General features: G+C 45.0%; 1 protein-coding gene across 1 annotated transcript; it reads left to right on the plus strand.

Moving 5' to 3' along the window:
* Positions 1–499: 499 nt before the first annotated feature.
* On the plus strand, positions 500–14686 carry EEF1G (eukaryotic translation elongation factor 1 gamma). Its single transcript, XM_083165040.1, has 10 exons — positions 500–651; positions 2289–2447; positions 2775–2838; positions 3261–3403; positions 5059–5202; positions 5522–5651; positions 6595–6787; positions 8419–8591; positions 14156–14280; positions 14402–14686. The coding sequence occupies exons 1-10, from the start codon at positions 634–636 to the stop codon at positions 14558–14560; spliced, it is 1308 nt and encodes a 435-aa protein (XP_083021166.1). The 5' UTR covers positions 500–633; the 3' UTR covers positions 14561–14686.
* The last annotated feature ends 518 nt before the right edge of the window (positions 14687–15204 follow it).

A 15204-nucleotide genomic window follows, 5' to 3' on the forward strand; every position in this document is an offset into this window, starting at 1 on the left:
TTGGTGTGCTTGAGGACCGTGGTTGAGAATGCCTGCTATATTGACTAATTTAATTTATACAGCTAGTCCCTGGTAATAATTCTTATCACCACAATTTGCCTAATTGTATTATTACTGACACAGAGCCTGTCGTGATAATAAGTATATATGGGATACTTCCCATTTCCCATAGAATCCAATGGGGGCCACACCTGCCTTCCAAAATGAAGTCAGATGCCGTCCCTCTTTGGTAAATACAGATGATCCTTAATATTTGTGGGTACCCCCTGAAACCGATAACCTGCAAATACTATTTGATAAATTGGGCCACTTGCCTAACAATTAGGTAGGAAAATGACCCAACAGGAAATCCTCTGACTGGAAGGCAGAGAATGAGCATGTACCTAGTGGATAAGGCTCGGCATTCACAACACATATAGCAGCCTCTCTCTTGAGTCCATGCTCTAAAATCTCTGCACTCTGCTGCACTGTCTCTCTGTCCCACAGTGCTGCTCATTGCTCAAGCAGCTGCATTACTAGGCGGTGCCTGCGTGTCCAGCCTCTATATCACGACAACACTACCACGTCTCTCTTTGCGGTCGCTGGTTCGTTACGTTGACGGTTTTGCTTTACGGCTCCTCCCTTTCTCCTCGCATGAAGATGGCCGGTGGGGTGAGTACTGAATGGGTCCGGGGAAATCTGACAGCATCCGGCTGCCGTAGCCCTCTACAGGGTCGGAATAGTGCCAGTCGGTGTACTGCGCCCTCGCAGCACCTAGTTGGTTCTGTATTCCCTGCATTAGAGATACCGGAGTGTGGCAATTCCTGACCAGGGACCTGCCCCCCCTCCCGGCTCCGACACCCGGAACTGTGCAGCTGTGCCATTGTGTGTGCAAGCCTACTGTGTTACTCTATACTGTTGCATAGGGAGAGCGCAGTATGTACTGTGGGAGTGGTGACAGTACATGCATGGGGACACCATTGTGTGACCTAGTGGGGCTGGCTGCACAGTCAGTGCTATGACAGTTTTGTTCTACCTGAGCTGATAGAATGTCACTTTATGGTACGTGTGTGTGTGTCTGTCTATCTCTCTCTTTATCTCTCAGCCTGTGCCCCGTGTAGTAGTCCTTTAATTGTCAGACTATATAGCCGCTGGCTCTTGAAATTGTTATTTTGGTGCACGTTCAGAATGCTGGGTACATTTTTAATATATTTGAAGTGAACCTTTGCAGATGCCTTAACGGCTGCAGTGAACTGGACAGTGGTGGGGGGTGATTTGCAATGCTTGCCCTCAGTGAAGGATAGGCTAGGGCCCTCTTTATGGCAGGACTGGCTTCCAAGCATTTGAGTTAGTGCCAGCTCAATCAGTAATTTGGGCAGTGTAAGGGAAAAAAAAACAGGCTGATTACCAAAAGGCTTTAGAGTGAACACTGTCTTGTCATAGTTGTCATCTCTTCTGACATTCAAATTGTTATTTTTGGCCTGGTGACAGAAAGCAACTTGTTAGTAGTTTGGAGGTGGAGATGGTTCCTTTTACAATGACTTGGGTTGCAGGGTTTAGGAAGAACAGTGGTGGGTAGGGAGATATAAGTAGATTTATTAACCCTCATAAAGTGGCCCTTGATAATGCACTAGCCAATCAGCTCTTAACAGTCATGTTACAGGTGGGGTTTAAAAAAATTATATTTTGGTACAGATTGGCTGCTACTTCATCACTTCACCAGACTTAGTACATCTGGCCCACAGTCGTTTTGTGCTTGAACATGGATGTTAATTGAAGTGAGTAGTCCAGCAGAGGTGTGACTGGGAGGTGTGTGCTGGTAATTGCTGTATCTGGTAACCCATGGATAATTAGGAAGTATTTGGCTGTAAACTCATGATAACTCATGCAGCATTTATGACTCTAAACTTCCTAATTGCCTTTTTTATATGTGTTCTTGTAATCCCTGTGATGCCTAGGTGTGTCTTTAACGTTATCCCTAGTAAACATTTAGTTCTGCATCTTTTTAATGTCTTGACCCAATGGGAGGCATCGGAACTGATCTAAAAAAAAAACCACCCATACAAATTCTCAATACAGAAGCTTCTGTGTATGCTATGTCTAAGTGCAGAAACCATAAAACCTATTGACTGAACTGTGGTTAGATTTTGCCGAGCACTATAAATGTGTGAATTTAAGGGAAGAATGTAGTTAAATGTTATATATATCATGTAACCATCAAATAAGCTGCTATTATGTGGTGTCTAATGTTTTTGTAACTCTGTGAATTCCTTTTTTTTTTCCCCCCTCTCCACTCTTCCCCCCTGCAGACTCTGTACACGTACCCTGATAACTGGAGGGCATACAAGCCCCTCATCTCGGCTCAGTATTCGGGGTTTAACATCACCGTTGCTTCCTCACCCCCAGAATTCCAGTTTGGTGTTACAAACAAGACGCCAGAATTCCTGAAGAAGTTTCCACTGGGGAAGGTGAGTGGCGCTGCTAGGATTTTAAGACCCCCCCCCCACCCCAAACATTCAAACTAATGCAACTTCACATATTCCGATGATCCTAAATGTCAGTCTTATGCTGGGTACATATTAGAGATACACTTCGTGCATTCAGTTGTCAGCAGTGGGGGCATGTCATCTTATAGGCTGCACAGCAGATAGGTCAAAGCCACTGACTGTAGCATGTATGTTCTAATGTGGCCCTATGAAGGAATAGCGGATTAGTAAGCCTCAGATCACTGTATCTGGGCGTGTGAAGTAATTCGACTGTTTTTGGATCCTGAACCTGTTGTGCTTTCCACTTAGGTTCCAGCGTTTGAGGGGAAGGACGGCTTCTGTCTGTTTGAGAGCAATGCCATCGCTCACTATGGTAATATATGTCTTGTATGTGCTTAGCTGTATTTAAAAAAAAAAAAATGTATATATACATGTCGGGTCTCTCTTATCCATGTATTCTAGAAACCGAAATATTCCGAAAACCATGCTTTTTCAGAATGTTTTTATATGCTTACCTCATCCCCTGATGTCCACGGCGGCCTTCGGAATACTCTTCAGCAGCCTCTCCGGACCCAGGGGGCATTGCGCGAGGGCGCAGTCGCACCGGTGATGTCACCAGCATGCACCCCTGGGACCAGAGATGCCGCGGAAGGGCATCCTGGGGGACATCAGGGAACCAGTTAAGTATCCAAAATGCTTGTGGTCCCAAGCATTTGGATAAGGGATACTCAACCTGTGGTTTTTTTTTTTTTTTTATATATATATATTCTTTCATACTATGTTTTCTTGCTACAGTGGGTAACGATGAACTCCGTGGTACATCCCGCTTAGACCAGGCTCAGATCCTTCAATGGGTCAGTTTCTCAGACAGTCACATTGTCCCCCCGGCCAGTGCTTGGGTTTTTCCAACTCTGGGGATCATGCAGTTCAACAAACAGGTATGTATGTACATGCCTGTAAGACACCTTTACACCAAATACCTACATTTCTTTCTAGCAACTTACGCCATAAATGGGTGGTATTAATGTATTTGTTTATATACCTATATGTACATATCATTTATTATAGAACACAACTTTTTTTTTTTTTTTTATCCAAAACACTCATAGATACGAAGTGTCCCTGTTCCCAGAGTTCTTATAGATGTCTGTACTTCCCTAAACCCTTAGTGATGAGACAGATGCAGTGATAGGCATCCTTCTTAACCACCAGTCTGATGCTACCAGTCATCTCTTTACCGTCAAGACGCGCAGAGGCTTTACTACCAGTTCAAATTCTAGACAAATTCCAATGGACCTGTCCAAGGCATAGTTCAGCATGGATCACTAATTCTACCGTGTTCTCACTGCCAGTGAAAAATACACTGCTTTTTCCTGGCATTAAAATGCTGGGGACTGCAGAGACGGACCTCCGTTCTCACAGCAAGGCAAATTTCCGGGTGAAGTTCTACCCGGTAATTTGCCTTTTTAACACAGGTTTTTCTGCAGTGTGACCGGGGCGACCTGTTCACACTGCAGAAAAACCCGTGTTAAAAGGCAAATTCCCGGATAGACATGATGGACCCGGAAATTTGCCTGCAGTGAGAACGGGGTATTAGAGAATTTGACATTTGAGCGGTTATCAAATGACTGTGCAAGCCTGCTGAACGCAGGTGAATTGGCGACTGAAAATGAGTATGCATCTTAAACGCAATTGAGCCGCAGTTTGGTTGATGGTAAGCAGGCGCTTTTTGGGTGGAATCCTGTTTTCTGGGTTTCTTGAAAAAAATTGCAATTGTGCCCAGGTGGTTTTGAGGAGGTCTCTGATATCCGCACAATACGTGGAAGCCTCACTAATGTCACAGATTACTGGAGACCTCCGATTTGCACAGATGAGAAATCCCTTTGATCTGGGATTTGTATATGGATCTGCGAGTTGTTAGCGATTTCATTTGCAAATTTAATCTATGAGTGGCGGCTATCTACTAGTGCTCAACTGTAACTTCTCAGATTAGTGATCCATGTTGCATTATGCCCAATGCCTTTAAAAAGTGGTGAAATGGAGAGTACCAGCCAATCTGCTGTGTGTTTGAGAAATGGTACTTGGGAGCTGACTAGCTTAATACATTTGGCCTTCAGTCCAGTAAATACAACTTTTGTCCTGCTCAGAATACGCCCAATACCCGCCCACACACACCTTTTGTCTTTCAATGCCATGTCTACATTTGGATTCCCCTAATTTTCTTAGAACAGTGGTTCCCAACCCTGGTCCTCAAGTACCCCCAACAGTGCACGTTTTCCAGGTCACCCGGCAGGTGCACTCATTATTCAGGCACATTTGAAAAGATCCACAGGTGGAGCTAATTATAGCACTTGTGATTCTGTGTGGAGACCTGCAAAACATGCACTGTTGGGGGTACTTGAGGACCAGGGTTGGGAACCACTGTCTTAGAATATTATTTTGGATGTAGGCCATGCTTTTTGAGTGAATATGTTACCTAGTTCCCCTCTGGCATGCGCGATTTTGAGATTACTAGAACATTGTTTTTAATGGTGACCTTTGAACTGGAATGTTCTCATTTGACATGTTAATTCTTATTTCATGTTTCTTAAAGGCCACAGAACAAGCCAAGGAGGAGGTGAAAAGTGTTCTGGCTACATTGGACTCTCATCTGCAGACACGGACTTTCCTGGTTGGCGAGAGAGTCACATTGGCTGATATAGCTGTAACTTGCTCCCTGCTTTGGCTGTACAAGCAGGTATGGTCCTCTAAATACATCCCCACATACATCCCCACATTTTCTTTCTCCCTTTCTCCTGACTCAAGGCCAAAACTGCTATTTGACCACAGCCGTCATATACAACCCACTCAAAAACCTATCTTGTGTATAAATTCTTATTGCCCTATGGGTTCTAATCTTGCGAGTAGGGCCCACTTACCTCTTACTGTTAGTTTTGTGTTTTTCATTGTTTCCAATTGTGCATTGGAACTTTCTGTGCTGATACTTTCTGTAATGCAGATACTGCTGGTCATTCTGATGTTTGGCTGCCTTGGCTAATCTGAATAATTTTCCACAGGTTTTGGATCCGTCCTTCCGTCAACCTTTTGGTAATGTCACAAGATGGTTTGTGACATGTGTGAACCAGCCTCAATTTCGTTCTGTATTAGGAGAGGTGAAACTCTGTGACAAGATGGCTCAATTTGATGGTAATGGACGTTTTCTGTGTAATGTTAGAAGAACTCTTTTGCTCTGTTGCTCTTCAATTGAATGTTTAAGTCCACTATTTTGTGACAAGGGTTTCTAGCAGTGGAGTTCAACATGCAGCCCTCCAGCTGCTGTGGAACTACACACTTCAGCATGTCCAGCTACAGGTATAATTTTAGGCATACCAAAACTGTTAAGCCTCAATGGATTTATGTGATTTAAGATGGATTTGGCCGAGATGGGATGAAATTTGCCCAAAGCTCATGTGTTTGACATCGCATCCCATGCGGATTGGAGTTCGGACCAACTTGTGCTCATGACCTCTGACCCCCTCCCAGTAGCATGGAACTGGGTCGCATGCCATCCTACCACCTGGAAAGGTCCCAGGCGCCTCAAGGGGATCGGATGGCCATACACTGCTGCAAGATATCACAGTAGTAGTGTATGGCCACCTTTTTTACAGTGACTGCTAGGATGTGTAGGTCCACAGCAGCTGGACGGTAACATTTGTGTTAGCTATGCTTTTTTATCCCCAATGCATATCTGATATCCTTAGTGAGCCAACTACTGACTGCTCAGTGCTGTGGTATTTGGGCAGTATTCTGCTTTTGGCAATGCGGTTCATGTTTTATGCTTCCAGATCCTAATGACATGAACACACAACCTTATCTAGCATTCCCCACACATTTGAATCGTTCTTCCAGACTAAACAGAAAACCATGTTCTCTTAGAATAAAGAGATAAGAACTGTGCTGTAACTTGAGGTGTTCTTCTGTAGGAGATCAAACCTGAATGAGCTCTGGTTTTAATGAGCTTTTGGTGTATGCGGCATGGAAAGCTACAGGCCACTACAACTGACTAGCCAGAAATGGCATTCAGTAGCTTCACATTTGTGTAATGTCCCGGATGAATCACGGTCTAAAAGTCTGTCTTGTCTTTAACCAGCTAAGAAGTTTGCAGAGATACAGCCCAAGAAAGAAACACCCAAGAAAGAGAAGCCGGCAAAGGAGCCAAAGAAAGAGAAGGAGGAGAAGAAACCAGCGCCTGCCCCAGCTCCAGAGGATGATCTGGATGAGTCTGAGAGAGCTCTTGCAGCAGAGCCAAAATCAAAGGACCCCTATGCTCTCCTGCCTAAGAGGTACTCCAGAGAGCACAATGGGCAAAATCTTAGAGGTACATGTGGGAGGAAGTAGCCAGTTGGCAGGCGCGGCAGTGGGAAAGTAATGGGCGAGGCGTTGTAAGGGACTTGAGTAAGATTCTGAAGGGTAGCCAGTGTATGGCAGGAGAGGTGGACATAGTAAGTTTGAGGAAGATGAAGCAGCATTTAGGATAGTTTGGAGAGAGGCTTTTTATTTAGGGAGGCCAGAAAGGAGATTACAATAGTGAAAAATGCTGATGACCAGTAAGTGGATGAGGGTCTCTGTAGCATCCTGGGTGTGACAGGTTCTGATCCTGGAAATCTTTTTGAGGTGTTTTACAGAAAGGATAAATGAAGAAAAACTCCAAGGCAGTGTACTTGGGGGCTAGAGGTTCTAGTTCTGTCAGTAGATAGTAAAATTACGTGAGGAATATGATCGGCTCATTCCTAGACTTTAGTTTAAGAAAATCGCTGGGACATCCAGGTGCCGAAATACAAGTGCAAGATTAGGAAAGGGGAGATAAATGAAAATATTAAAAGCAGGGGATATTGTAAGTTGACTGAGTTTCCCTAAAGAGGCTGCATTAAGAGTGGACCGGTCCAAGAACAGAGCCTTGGGAACACTAAAGCTGTGTACGCAAGGGGGCAATAGGGGCTGGAAATATGGTTGCTGGTGACCATATTGCCAGTGATTTGGAGTGCGCACCAGCGATAAATCGCCGTGTGCGCGCTCCCGTTTTTAGCCCCATTATGATCATTGGTCGCAGGAGCTTACTCCTGCGACCAGCTGATTACCTCTGCTGCTCCCCCGGCTGAGGTTCCCTTTCATCAGCGACCATCTCTGGTCGCTGATGAAAAGGAGAAACTGAGCAATATATTGCTAGCAATATATCTCCCCCGTGTGTACGGGGCTATACTGTTAATGTAAGTGGAGGGAAGGTGGAGTCATGAGAGAAGACGGTCAGACAGGTAGAACAGCCAGAAGAGAGCCGTTTCGCTTAGACAAAAAGTGAATGATTCGGAGGAGAGGGTGATTCAGTGCCAAAAGCAGCAGAATGGTCAAGTAGAAGAAGTAGAGCTTAGTGGGCCTTAAATTTTGACAGCAAGGAGGTCACCGCACTAAAAACTACCTTCACAAAAATCTGCGGAGGACAAGCCAGAGTGGGAGGAATAAAGGGCAGTAAGGTGGTTGCAGACCATGTGCTCAGAGTTGGGAGGCAGGCACAAAGAGAGTAAGGGCAGTTTCACACGCTCCGGCTGACGAAACCCCGCATGGCCAAGAAGCCGTGCCATACAACGTAAACCAAGCTACCAACAGTTAACATTTTCCATGTCTCCTCACAGAATTGCAAGTGATGTAGTTGGCTCCACCTGTGGATCTTTTAAAATGTGTTAATGAGTGCACCTGTGAGGTGAGCTGGAAAATGTGAGCTGTTGGTAGCTCTCGGACTGGAGTTGGCTACCACGGCCGTAAACCATGGACATGATTGTTTCCATTCACATGGGACTGGCCCGGCTGTGGCCATCCCGACCAGTGTAAACTTCTTTGTAAGGCATGCTCGCTGCATTGATTGTTCAACTAGTGTTGTGTGCAAGAGTGAAAGTTGACATTATGCCCTCTCATCTTCCAGTTCCTTTATCATGGATGAGTTTAAAAGAAAATATTCAAATGAGGACACTCTTTCTGTGGCTCTGCCTTACTTCTGGGAGCACTTTGACAAAGAGGGTTGGTCAATCTGGTATTCAGAGTATCGTTTCCCTAATGAACTGACACAGCCCTTCATGAGCTGCAACCTCATTACAGGTATGTGGTACCAGGCGAGAGGGACTTTGCTTGTGCTCCAGAGGTACCTTTCTGCCTTTTGCAGCTTTAAATGCATATTGTGTGCATGTTCTTTTGAGGTTTGTTTGGTCACGGTCAAAAAGCCCAGTGTGCATGGCCCAGCGGTGAGTGCTGCTGCGCGCTCTCGCGTCCTCACCGGGAAATGACACTTGCCTGCTGCACAGGATTGTCAGCTATAAATGACCATCTGGATCTGACTGATCTACCTAGTGTACGCTTGCCAAATGTCTTGAATGCATGGCTTCATCAACCTTTTTTTAATGGTTCGAATATAAGCAGACCTATATCTGGTATCTTGATTTGACTGATCATGAGAGCATAATTTATTATACAGTATGACCGTGGAAATAGTGCAACTTCCTACGTAACACTTGCATGACTCTGATCCAGCGGAGTCTGGTGCATTAACCAAATCTTGTGTTTAAAACTTAAAATTTGTTGTTTTTTTTGTTTTGTTTTTTTACTGAAAACCGAACAATAGGGTTTCATCTGTAGTGGATTATCCTGGCAGCTGAATGCACAAATGTCCGTTATACACTAGAGCAAGCTGTAAACATGGGCATGAGTCAGGTCAACCTATAGACGCACAAGGTCATCCTAGTACTCTGTAATGGAACAGAACTGACCTGTAAACATGTGTCCTCTAAAGGCCCCCATACACTATGCGATTTTCGGCCGATTTCACCCAATATCAGCAATTTGGGCCGATAAATCGGCCCAAAATCGCATGTGTTTGACATCTGACCTGATGCGCGGTCCCGTGCGCATCGGATCTGATCAGGTGGTCGGACCTGCTGAACATAAGATATATCGGCATCTGACCCATCATGGGCACATCGTGGGTGCTTTTGCACTCATGATGCATCAGATCCGATATATCTATATGTTTGGACCCTCCTTCCACCCCCCGCAGCACGTGTACGTCACCATAAGCCGCTGCATCGTCCTGGCTGTCAGGCTGTCACAAAAGTGAGCACTGAGCGCAATGAGCGGTAAAAGAAGCAGTGCTCCGTCGCCTCTGGGCTAAGCTCCGGCAGTGTACGGCAGCTGATTGCCTGCACGGCTCTCTGTAGACTCCAGTGTTATAAGAATTTAACACAGGAGTCCACAGAGAGCCGCACAGACACCGTACGCTGCTGGAGCTCAGCCCGGAGGTGACAGAGCACTGCTTGTTGTTCACTTTCAGTAGATATTCATTGCCACAACAATCCTATCCGTGGTACACTCCCCCAGACCAGCACTATTTATCATACCCACCGCACACACTGCCCCGTTAATCATCAGCAGTGCACAGTCACTCTCTGACTTATTTCAGCACGCGTGTCAACTAACTGCTTTCCCTCCTCTCCACATCGCCCTTTTTACCTTAGCAGTCTACCTCCCCAAGCAGGGGGACACATTTATTACTACACATACTCACAGACCTCTCTAGAGAGGACACTATCAGATGCACAAACATTCTACACTCACCCTCCCCGGACACACACTATAGGCTTCAACACAAACTAATCCATTTATGACTCTCCTCCCGACAAACATTTTTTGGCATATACTTGCAGTATATTATAAATTTCTAGGTTTCTCCACAATACACACCTCCAGTTAGTACATTAAGCCTCCACAGGTACACTCTTTTCACAGTAGGAACACACAGCATCACAGGTTTCGCCCTACCTCTATGACCACCTAACAGGTTAACATATATAAGAACAAAAATTAATGTTCCAAGTACTAATTGTCTTTCAAACCCCTTTCCTTACCAATCCACACAATACAGCCTTCCTTAACTGAGTACTCATTATTATATGATGAACTCTCCCATAGATCTCACAAGCGTTATTTCCATATACATGGGCACGCTCCTCCTCTCCTGCAGAACAGGCACATAGAATATATGTGTACACACACACACACACACACACACACACACACACACACACACACACACACACACACACACACACACACACACACACACACACACACACACACACACACACACACGTGCTTTCTTTTATGAAAAATACCTTTCCAACAATCATTGACCCATTTTTAAGCAATCACTCTGTGATTACAGAGATCCTTTCCCCACTCCCAGCCTCATTTGGTCTTCCCAGCAACATTGTATTGTTAAAACTGTAACTAGTCCTGAAACAATTTATACTGTCAATTAACAATATATGTACCCCAGCTACATTACTGGGGGGTGGGGGGCTACAGTTTAGGAGCAGCCCTGCTGGGGCAGTTATTAATATAATATTAAAATAAAAACTATAAAAAAAAAATAGAAACCGGCTCCAGGTCTCCTGGCACAGGGGACATGGGCTCATAGAGACAGCCTAGGATCAGGGACTCTGCTGACGGCTCAGGGCCGCTGACACTGTGCGTCAGATAAATCACATGTGATTTATCTGATGCAAATTGGATGTATAAAACGGCACATCAAGTGTCAAATTGTAAGTAGGTCTCCTGGGAAGCTGCCGGGGAAGTTCAAGGGAAATCAGATGCAATTTACAGGTCAGATAAATCTTATTAGTGTATGGGGGCCTTAACACTTCGTAGTATAGAAGGTGTGCCATGGCTTCTGTTGGAGTGTTGCAATTTATCAGGTATAATCTCATTACCTGGAATTGGATATGCAAAGTTAATCCTCCAACTATTGCAGTGATGTGGATATGAAGGAGCTTCTTCCTCTTAAAGCCCATACACACTGGGCGACTGACCTGAAAGCTGCTTAAACCTGCAAGTTTGAAAGTCTTTCAGCTCAAAGCTGCCCAGTGTGCATGGCCCGGCGGTGAGTGCTGCTGCGCGCTCTCGCGTCCTCACCAGGAAAGACGCTCCTCTGCTGGTATTACCATTGAGTGGGCAGTTCCGGGGGTCATGTAGGCTAGACCACCAGGGCTCGTATAATGGTGCACTACTAAGTATGTAACGTTTACATCCATGTTTGTAAGGGGATGTAGGTGCTTCCCATTTGCTCATGACCCAGCCTCACAGAAGGCTTCCTGCCACTAATCTCCCCTAAAGGTCCATACACAGCCGCTCATCTGCTGGTATACCCAGCAGATGAGCGGCTTTCCCGGCGATGTTGCGGCAGCGCGCAGCTGCTCTCATCGCCAGGCCATACACACTGGGCGGCTTTGAGCTGAAAGCTGCTCCTAAACTGCTGTTTTGCGTGACTTTCAGCTCGGTTGCCCAGTGTGTATGGGCCTTAACACCCGCCTTTAGTCTTGGTCCCTTAGTGATTCTGCTGTGGGCTTGGAAGTTTTCCATTTCTTCAGTGGTGGTGACCACTTCTATCCAAAAACCAGTGAACATAGAGACGCTGGTAATTAATGAGGCCCCGAAATATAAATCTCCTGTCTATACGTGCTAGAAGTTCACACGGCTTGAGGAGCTTTTAGCAGAGGCATGGGCCACCCCTAGCCCCTTTAGGTTACAAAGTGAATGGATGCTTTATATGTGAGTACTGTCACGTGAGAGTCCCCTTCCCTGATTGCCACACATATTGGTCTTCACAGCCTAATTGGTTCTCTAATGTGGTATCTTGTATAAGCATATGGCACTCACACAAAGTACATACAACGTTTGTGTACTATCTCAGACATTGAATTTGCATGCCAAGCAATTATCATCTTGCACATGTTTTAGTGGCGGTTACATACAGTATTTACCCAGTAGGGTTTTTAGCCTCCAGTTAAGGTTAGTTGCATGTAATCCACAGCATAGTGGAGCCTGTCTTTACAACTATGGATTCAAGTAGGCATAAATAAATTTGTGATTAACAACATAAAAAAGTAAATCATCATAGCATAGACTGCCACAGAAAAACCTGTAGATGGTGCTGTTCTCCCATAAAACTTTTACATGTACTAATGTGGGAGCTGCACCTACTGTAAAGCAAATACTGTATGTAGCTGTTATGGAAATCCTTTAGACCAGGGGTTCCCAATCTATTTTGAATCACGGCACCCTAGAGTATAATTTTTTTTACGGCACCCCCTAGGGAATTTTTTTTTTTATTTTGCCTAGGTTCAGTTATGTGGTAAAAGGCAGGATTTGTTTAGGTCTTTACCCATTGTATGATTGGCACCAGCACTGGGTTTGTCAAATAATTTTAATTGGTCCAGGACCTCCAACCCCTTGCACCCCTGCAATTGTCCCGAGGCACCCCAGGGAGCCACGGCACAGTTTGTGGACCACTGATTTAGGCACAGCATTTCTGCCCATTGCATTGTGGTATGTTGCCTTTAGGACTCTGTATCTTTGTCCCCAGCAGTGTATTCTTTGTGTAATAGAATTCCTGACTGAATGGTGTTGCCATGTGGCACACAGTGACAAGCCTTTTACTAGTTTGTGGTGGAGTCTGATAGCTGTCTCTATGGCCTTTTGCCACAGAGATGAATAGTGAAAAGGTCCACACGTGTCTGAGCTTGCACTGGCAGTTCAGACGTGAAATGCTAGGTATAAAAAGGGCTGTGTTTTGGCTGCTTCCAATATGGGAGTGGGGCCAAGGGTGAGTGAAGGGGCAGGTTGCTGAGCTTCTTGGGGAGTGTAGAAAAACAAAGGGTGAGTCTGCTCCTGCCAGGTATTAAATTCCAGAGGGCGCAGCTTGGGAAAGCAGTTCTGTAAATCCGGGGGGGAGGTGGTTATCACACTGAGATGTGACTGGTGTATGCACTGATCAGTCTAGATGCTAGAGAACCCTTTACATGTAATAGAGGGATTGTAGAAGCATAACTTCATTGATGAAGACATGATGGTCAGACAAGGAAATTCATAGACCAGCATTTCACCATCAGGGGCGGTGCTGCTGGGCTTCCTGGGAAAGTCCTGGTGATCAGACTTGCTCTAGAAATCGCAATGTCCCATTTTCAGTCCCGAATCCCAAAATCCTGCAGCTGTGGAAGCAAGCCTGTCTGTGCCTTTGAATTGCAGGCAGGAATTACCTTGTACCTGTGGCACACAAGTGATGCATCCGTGATCTGTGCTGAGCAGCGTCTTGCTAAGCAAAAGACTGCAACTAACAGGATACAGTGTATGCACTCTCTCTCGTCGGGTGATGGGGCTGCGCATTGCCATTGGGCATACACTGAGCGATCACTGCTTTATTTCTATGCCATCTAGTCATATTTCTTAGAAATGCAGCTTAATTCACACGAGTCATTTGTTTCGATCATTTTGTATGAGGCGCAGCGGAACCCTTGTGGCACCATATTTATAAACCATAATGCATGCAAAAGGGATTTCTCTGCACTTTTTTTAGGATCTGGTATATTGAGAAAATAAATGGGTTTCTTTCTCAAGCTAAAAATCTTGAATAGCATTTTGTACATTTTATAAATCCTGTAGTCCCCTTGCTCTAGATATAGCCGCCCAAGGCCTTATGTGTTCGTATGGGGCTTTGCCTCTAGTTCTAATCTCCTGCAGATTGTTCATTCTGATGAGTGTAATGCCGGTTTCCATCTTATGTCACCGTTCTGTATTTGTAACTGCCACAATCTCTCTTCTCTTAATCCAAATAGGGATGTTCCAGCGTTTAGACAAGCTGCGTAAAACCGGCTTTGCCAGTGTCATCTTGTTCGGAACCAACAATGACAGCTCCATTTCTGGAGTGTGGGTGTTCAGGGGCCAAGACTTGGCATTCACAGTAAGTGACCAAATGCACTTGTGTTCATGTACTGTGGGATCTGCCAACACTTTGTCCTTTAGAACCGAATAAAAAATGGGTTTGCTCTTGTCCCATGTAACACCTGAACTTCTCTCTGCAGTTGTCTGAGGACTGGCAAATTGACTATGAATCCTACGCCTGGAGAAAGCTGGACCCTGACAGCGAGGAATGCAAAACCCTTACAAAAGAGTATTTTTGCTGGGAAGGAGAATTCAAACATGTGGGCAAACCATTCAACCAGGGCAAGATCTTCAAGTGAGGACCTTGGAAGGGGAGTGAGGAGCTGTCATTTGGAGAGTGTGCTGATAACTGTTCTCTTCAAACCCACCACTCTGACCTTTTAAATTAAGATGGCAAACAAAAAAATAAACTGAAGTCAAACAAGTGTCCGATTACAATCTCAATGATTTTTTTTTTTGTGATAGAACTTCACTATCTCTCCTGTGTTTCTTTGTTATCTCTCTATTGAGTGATGAAGAAACAAAGGACTTCTAAAGTGGTAGGCCTGATTGTGCACATTACATTGGGAGCTTTCAATTCTAGAATTAATATTGTGTAAGTATATACAGATGTTAAAAAGAAAATTTTGGTTTTAGGAAATGTGTGCTCTGTGTTCCAAGAACATATTCGGGGTTGCGCACCAGGCTAGCTCTGTACGGCTTACTTTCTGAGCCTCTAAACCAGGTTTAGCCGAGTAGGTCCATGTTCTATCAACAAGTCATGTTTTCCAGATATCCTTTGGATCTGTAGAATGTGTAGTTTAGGATTGAATGCAGAACATGTTCGAAAAATGTGACTGTAGGTAATGACTACACCTGTGCACCAGCTAGGTGGTCTGGGAACTGTGACTGTAGGGTAGATCTTGAGTGCCTATTTGGCCAGCACTGCACTAGAAAACCCAGC

Source organism: Crinia signifera, chromosome 11 (genome assembly GCF_055691185.1).
Source record: "Crinia signifera chromosome 11, ASM5569118v1, whole genome shotgun sequence".
NCBI lineage: Eukaryota > Metazoa > Chordata > Amphibia > Anura > Myobatrachidae > Crinia > Crinia signifera.

Bases quoted from the DNA above. Each gene is read 5' to 3' on its own strand.
- EEF1G (XM_083165040.1), top strand. The intron at 5,652-6,594 runs GTAATGGACGTT...GTCTTTAACCAG, and splicing joins CAAGATGGCTCAATTTGATG to CTAAGAAGTTTGCAGAGATA. The intron at 6,788-8,418 runs GTACTCCAGAGA...CTCATCTTCCAG, and splicing joins TATGCTCTCCTGCCTAAGAG to TTCCTTTATCATGGATGAGT.